This window comes from Condylura cristata, unplaced genomic scaffold, assembly GCF_000260355.1.
Source record: "Condylura cristata isolate star-nosed mole 26May11 unplaced genomic scaffold, ConCri1.0 scaffold00001, whole genome shotgun sequence".
Taxonomy (NCBI): domain Eukaryota; kingdom Metazoa; phylum Chordata; class Mammalia; order Eulipotyphla; family Talpidae; genus Condylura; species Condylura cristata.
In genome coordinates, this window is record NW_004567102.1 from 38209026 (window position 1) to 38216223 (window position 7198).

The 7198-nt window shown below is 40.7% G+C and overlaps 1 protein-coding gene across 1 annotated transcript in view; it reads right to left on the reverse strand.

The window, feature by feature from the left end:
* Positions 1-7198, reverse strand: part of MDN1 (MDN1, midasin homolog (yeast)) — a 128736-nt gene that overhangs the window by 29871 nt on the left and 91667 nt on the right. The window contains exons 65-72 of the mRNA XM_012731514.1: positions 6723-6818; positions 6021-6115; positions 5538-5659; positions 4896-5042; positions 3949-4058; positions 3253-3326; positions 2304-2502; positions 1019-1178 (exon numbers count right to left, since the gene is read on the reverse strand). Coding sequence (XP_012586968.1) covers positions 1019-1178; positions 2304-2502; positions 3253-3326; positions 3949-4058; positions 4896-5042; positions 5538-5659; positions 6021-6115; positions 6723-6818 — 1003 coding nt within the window. The remainder of the gene's footprint in view (positions 1-1018; positions 1179-2303; positions 2503-3252; positions 3327-3948; positions 4059-4895; positions 5043-5537; positions 5660-6020; positions 6116-6722; positions 6819-7198) is intronic.

The window sequence follows — 7198 nt, forward strand, 5'->3', positions numbered from 1 at the left end:
TGTACGATTCAGAATCTTTTCTGATAGAACCCTTTTTATACAATACAGAATTTCTTTTTTCCAGTTGGGAAAAAAAGTATGATCCCTCTTATCCATTAGAACAATATATCCGCCCCCCCCATAAACATGCATAACATGCAAAAAGAACTGAGATCATAAGCTATTACATAGCATAAGAACTATAAGCTAATTGAAGGCCCAGTTCATTCTGACACCAGGCTCACTTATGTAGGGGGCTAGGGTACAGGAAATGGCAAGGGCTGTGCAGCGGCCAGACAATGTACTACATCTATGTTCTCTTCTCTAGCCACTCAGATGTTATATTAATAACTAGATCATGGCTTTCAACTGCCCTGAACAAGACAGGGAGATGAAAGTTAAAAACTCAAGAAGCAAGCTGTCATGAATCTTTTCTTTTAACCCAGGGGTGACATTTTGAGAATTGGAGACAGCTTAAAGTCTGAGAACTCTATCTCTACGGTCTTTATTCATGTCCTCAATTAACAAGAACTAATGCAGGCAAGACTTCTGTAGAAAGGGCAAATACAGCACTAGCTTATGTAAGATGAAACAAGATGAACAGTATAATGACAGTTTATGTGATCTTAGCTGTCTCCTGCCTGGGCGCTGCTCATTTTTAGCCCAATAGTTCAACATTATTTTGACCAAGATGTCAATAGGTGAAGGTAAAAAATTCCCAGCTCTTGGGCCCTCCTTGGTGGCATAGCAGGTTAAAGCATAGCACTAAGAAGCTAAAGCTACTGCAGCACGAGTTCAATACCCAGCCAAAGAACTGACCCACATGGCGAGGCAGACCTCTCCTGACCTGCCCGCTGCTCCCCTCAGCAGTGTCCTTCATCCATCTGCCTGTTCTACTCCCCACTCTGCCCCTGGTGAATCCTCTCACCGCCCCTGCATCTCTGGCCTGTACTACAGTGCTATATGTATAAATAAATCAATCTTTGGAGAAAATAGTGAGGGAAAACCCCACCCTAGCTTAGCAGCAGTTGGTACACACCAGTGAACTCATCGAGGTCCTCTACAAGGTGAGGAAGTTGGCTTTCCTTCATGAGTGTCAGACATATCTTTCTCATTCGTCTCAAGAGCTTTGGTAAACGGCACAGAAGCTCCCCCTCCAAGGGGAGAGATACACCTTGATAGTGTTCGGGAACTGTGACCTGAAACAGAGCACAGGTTAGTCTTACTGTCAAGCACAACAGTGTTTCAATTTAGTACAAAATACTAAATTCACCACTGGTGCTAAATGTAGAGGTTGTCTCTCTCCATATACACCTGGCTTAGCAAATATACTGTTTCTCAGATTCACAGGTAAGGCTTAGGTGATCTGCCAAATCGTACTTCAAACTACCATTCTCTTTACTCTCAAATTCGGGATTAACAGTTCAAATATCAAGAATGCAGATATCAAATAAAGGGAAAGGCTTTTATCCATCAGGGGAATCATGTTTTCTTTTTTTTTTTCCTGGAAAATCTCTAAAAGTCCCAAGCTGTCAATAACAAACAAAAAATCTTGATCAGCATGACAAAATATAGAAGACTCCTGGAATTACCTATACCCACAACATGTATTATATCTGTGCTCCCAAGCTCTCTATGACTGTTACATTTTCAAGAATTTTGTAAGCCAGCTTTTTAAATGCTTGTATTTATAACTGGCCACGATGGGAATGTTGACCCCAAGGCCATTAGCAATCACTACAAATCAGCATATCACTGTACAGACTTAACTCCTTGTATGCAGTAGCCAAAAGGCATGTTCCTCAACTGATTATTGTAATGTTCTCACAGTAAATTGTTTTTTTAAAGATTTTATTTATTGATTGTACAGAAGAGTTGAGGTGTATTCCAGAGGTGATGGGGGTGAGGATTCACCAGAGACAGAGTAGGGAGCAAAACAGGTAACACTGACTAAAATACACTGCTAAGGAGAGCAGCAGGCGAGACAGCAGAGGTCTGTTGTGCCACTCACGTTGTAGTGGTGGTCGCGCTCAGAATTAACCTCTAGGATACTAATTAGGGAGGCCCCGCTCAGTAAATTACTCAGAGTAAATTAAAAAATTTACCTTCCATTGGCTACCTTTAAACTTTGAACACCAGGACCAATTTTTTTGCCTTATTCTGTAGCAGGCTGAACAAGAACAAATGCTATGTATGTCTATAGATTTCAAATGCATTTCTTTGCCTTCTTCTAAGGATACTCCTTACACAGAAAGCAGAGGTTTTACCTAACTGGCCCAGACAAAAAAAAACAAACAAAAAAACACTATCCTATGAACTAATACCTGCACAGCTGCTGGCCGAGCTAAGAGCGTCTCCTTCAGTGCCCTGTTCAGACTTTGAATGGGGGACACCTCACTTGTGGCTGCATCTATTTGCTTCAGCAAAATGTCAGGTTGTTCTTCCTTGTCACTCTCCATCAGGGATGAACGGCACGGTTCACTCAGGATAGTCTCAAATTTCTTCATGAACTTAAAGAGGGTCCTGGTCCCAGGTAGTAACAGAGGAAAAAAATGGGGTTTGAAAGGTGAGGAAATATAAAATTGACAGAATGCATACACAGATAATTTTTTAAAAAAGAGATTTATTTAATTAGTGTATACAAGAGCTGGGGTGTAGGCCAGGGGGCCTGGGGAGAGGGGGAAAGGACTGAGGGAGAAGATTCCCAGAGACAGAGTGGGGAGCAGAACAGGTGGATTGACTGAATACACTGCTGGAGGGGAGCAGCTGGCGAGACAGGAGAGGTCTGCCACGCCATGTGGGTACTGGCTGGGGGATTGAATTCATGCTGCAGTGGCTGGTGACAGCTTGATAGTACTGAGACAACTTCTTGAGCCATCAGGGAGTCCGCCACAGACAACTTTTAAACTACACATTTTGTGTACACTGAATTCATAATTCTTTTTTTCTCTCTAAAGAAAAATGATGGCAGAGATTGTCCCTTCCTTTTCTACAACAAAAAACTAAAGCTGGGAATGGTGGGATCACTTGCTCAAGGTAAAAGAAGGTGGCAGGGGATTCAGGCTTTCTATACCACATAATGGGCTTTGTCTCAAGCAAAACCATTCTTTCTGCTGCAGGTAGACCTTGCTTTGTGTGGCACAAAATGGTAATGGGAAGTCACACCAAAACAACTGTTTTGTAGTTAAGTTCAAGATCACTGGAACAATGCAGTCTTGCTACCATAGGAAAATTCTGAGTTTTGGCCACACCCAGCTTTAAAAGATGAATTACCTGTGTGTCTTTTCCACAGATTGTTTAATGGACCAGAAGCTGACATCATTCCACTTAGATATCTTAACAAATTCCTGTAAGATAAATGAAGCTCAAGCCAGTTTTAAAAGCTTACGCCTTTCTTTTTTCTTTCTAGATCATGTTTGCCAAAGACCCAAATACATTCCTTCCCAAATACAGCACTGTGTATTAGTGAATTAAAAAAAAACAAGTCTAAAAGAGGGCTAAGTGTGTATCAAGGTAACGGGGGGAAAGTGCTGCTATAATCAACAAACCATTTGTTACTTACTCAAGCTTAGAAATCACAAACTAGTGATATCCTTCTATCAGGCTTGACAATGATGTACAAAGTATCAAAAAGAGAGGCTCCTCCTTACCCCCATGGGGTCTCAGAAACACATGAACTAATAGCAGGTGCTGGTCCTCTGAGGTGAGTCAAACAGCTTGAATGAGACCAGAGGAGGAAGCACTAGCAGACCTATGGCAATCCTTTGCCAGAGGTCATTCCATTAACCCTTCACACACTTGCAAGGTCAGCAATGGAGTCAATGCCACAAAATGTAAGCCCTACCATCCTCCATTCCATTCCCCAGAAACCCATGCTTCACTGTTAAATGGATAAAAGAACAAAAGCTAAATAAAAAGAATTTGCTGATTTTATGCTCCCAAGAATATCATGACAGCTGTCCATCATACCTTAAGTTCTTTTTCTAGAGGGGAACGAAGTTCCATAATTTTGGCCTGGATCCGATCAAGGAATTGGTTGTAATAATGGTACAAATTCCATAAAACATTGCAGAGTGAATCTGGACGAAATGAAAAGGAAAAAAAAACACCCTTGCTAAATGTTCTACATTTCAGTAATTCTTCTTTCTCTTTACTCCACATTTCAGTAATTCTCCTTTCTCTTTACTCTTTAGATCAGCTACAGCTCATTTTCTGGGCAGATCTGATTATCTGACATTTCTTTGGAAAGCTTGCCTGAGTTTAGCAATTCCCAGATATGAAGGCTATCAAGATTACTCTATTTTTTAATTTTACCACCCAGTGAATTTTTTTGTTGCACTTTTGTCTCAGAAGATGGTGTACACAGACATTTTGCTAAAATCACAATTCCAAACTCTTTCACTGAATTCCATTATAAAGTCAGCAGAAACTGAGACTATTTTTAAAGATGGTACACTAAGAGGCTCACCTCAACTGTTCACTCACTTGCAATCTACACTCATTTTATAGTGATACTTTATCTAAATTGCTTTTTGGTAATTTACAGTAGGAACTGTATGTACAGTTGTTTGATATATGACAGTGCCCTCCCTAAATCAAAGAACCTATAATGACCTATAGCAAGCAGAAGTCTAGTAAGACATACACGCTGTCTACAGAAAGATGTGCTACCTCAACATGCCAGCTCACAAGAGCTGCATCTGGCAATTTGCCTATGTCAGAATTCACTAGTTAGATTTTCATTTATAATCAATTTGCACTTTAGTGTTTTTTTTTTCTATATTTAATGCAAATCAAAGTAAACAAGGACTGAAGGCATCTAGTTTAAAAGCTGGTATGTATAATGTAGAGAATTCAAAGCCTAACAACACAATAGTACAATATAAAAACAAGGGAAAGAAAGTGTGTATCTTTACCTTTTCCTTCAACTTGTGGCATCAGCAAGACATGACAATGGAAAACCAGTAACATCTGAAGTCGTACATGGAATTCTCCCAGTGAAGATCCTTCAATAAAAGCTTGTAATGTGCTGACCAGCAACATTAGCGTCATCTGCTTGTCATCTTTAAGGGTTTAGTGAGAAAAACATATTTGTGACTATTACTACCACTCTCTATTTATAACATGCACGCAACTATGAGATATATTAAAGGAAGGTCATCAAGTAAAGACCAAGTAAAGCAAAGCACTGAAGTTAAGACCACAGTTAAATTCCAAGCTGACTTAAAAACAACTGCTGTACCCAGGGTATGTTATGACTAACAGCAAACTATGAAACTGAATTATGAGATACCTGTTCTAAATATAAAATGAGACACTTCTAACGTAAGTACTAAAACTACCTCCAGGATAGCAACCTTTATTTTGACATTCAGACACACAGAATGTCGTCTCGACTTTAGATTCTCTTTCACTATTATTCTCTCAGTGAGATAACTACAGAGCTCTCTTGACTGACCTCTCAAAATAACATGAATGGCGCACCCTATGTGAAAGCAACAATTTAAGTTTTTTGGAATCTCTATAGATAAGAAGGGGCATTTACTGAGAGGGGTTACCTTCCTGCTCCTCTGTTTGTTCCTGCATGTGCTTCTCAAGCATCTGATAGATGGAGAACCAGTGCTTGGTGGACTTTTCAGTGTGGCGCTTCAAGGTATTATCTAAACTCATAGACCAGCAGCTGAAACATGAGAGAAGAGGCCAAAGAGGCATTTAAGGAAACCCATTTGAAGTATCTGGAACCACAGAAACAGAAGTTAAATGTTCACTATTCTCTTTCAAAATGGATGTGGAAAGGCTACTCAAAATTTGTTCCCTCAGGAATGTACAGTGCTGCTTGCCTGGTCTCTATTATGGTAATTTAAGTGACCTCATTTTAATTCTGTGATTACAATATGAGAGGATATAAGAATGTGAGAGAAAAGGATATTCTTTGTTATACTACATAAGTCCTGAAGAAGCAAACTTTCAATAGCTGAAACTTTATTTGAACAACATGCATTCTCAGGAGAGGCCTAGGAAATGACAAATACATCACTTACTTTAATTCCAGTTTCCGCCATCGAATGATCACCTGAGTAACTAAATCGAGATGTTTCCTAAGAGACAGAGCTCGGCTTGCATTCTCCTCCCAATCCTAAACAAACAGATAAAATTAGTATGGCTAATGCTCAATACATAACCTCTCTCAGGAACATCTAGACTTTTTTTGAGTAAAGACATTTGGGTCTTTACACAAATTACAGAATTATCTTCGGTAACAATAATGAGTTTACATCTAGCCTAGCCAGTTTCAAGTTCTTTCTGATAACTGGAAAGAATTCTAAGAGAGCCAAGTTTAGAGGCAGGCAGAAGCACAGGGTTGGAGGCACAAGTCTAAACCCCTGCTGTTAGTTATGTGACCTCTCCAAAGATCAGAGCCCTAATATAATAAACAGGGAGGCACAGCCACTTCACAGGCTCTGAGAAGATTGAGGGGGTTAATGATGACACAATCTGTTTAAAAGTTGGCCCGAAGTTCTGGCAGAAAGAACCCTTGATGTAGGTGGCCGTCCACTCTTGAGAGAAGCTGAGGCAAGACTTTCATATGCCCCATGGAAGCAAAGGCTCCACTTGAAATTGTCTGGCTTCACGCCAGACTCCATCCAACCAAACTCTATCTTTTTCTCCCTCTAAAGGAGACACAAGGTCATCTTTTCTCAATTGATTATAAATTAAAATGAGCTAAGAGTCAGTCACCTTACCTGTGCTTTTGCGAGAAGGATTTCTAAGCCATTCAGGAACTTTGAGATGGGGCTAGAGAGTGGGAAACTACGTATTCTGTCCATTACAACCAGCAGCTGCAGGAAAAAAGATTTGGGTATCCCACAGTCATAGGGTACTGAAGAGAAGCCTCCCAAAGGTTCTGCTTTGCCAATACCTTTGAAAGTGATAGATGACACTTCCAAGATTGAATGCTGACCAAGGGAAACACTTTATCTGCTCTGTTATTCTAGAAATACGGTTGAATATGTTAAGAAAACTACTCCTGGCCCTCCCTGGTGGTGCAGCGGGTTAGAGCAAAGCACTGGGAAGCTTAAGCCACTTCTGCATGGGTTCGATTCCCGCCTGCCCCGGGGGTGATCCACATGGCAAGGCAGACCTCTCCTGACCCACCCGCTGCCCCCCTCAGCAGAGTGCTTCATCGATCTGCCTGTTCTGCTCCCCACTCTGTCTCTGG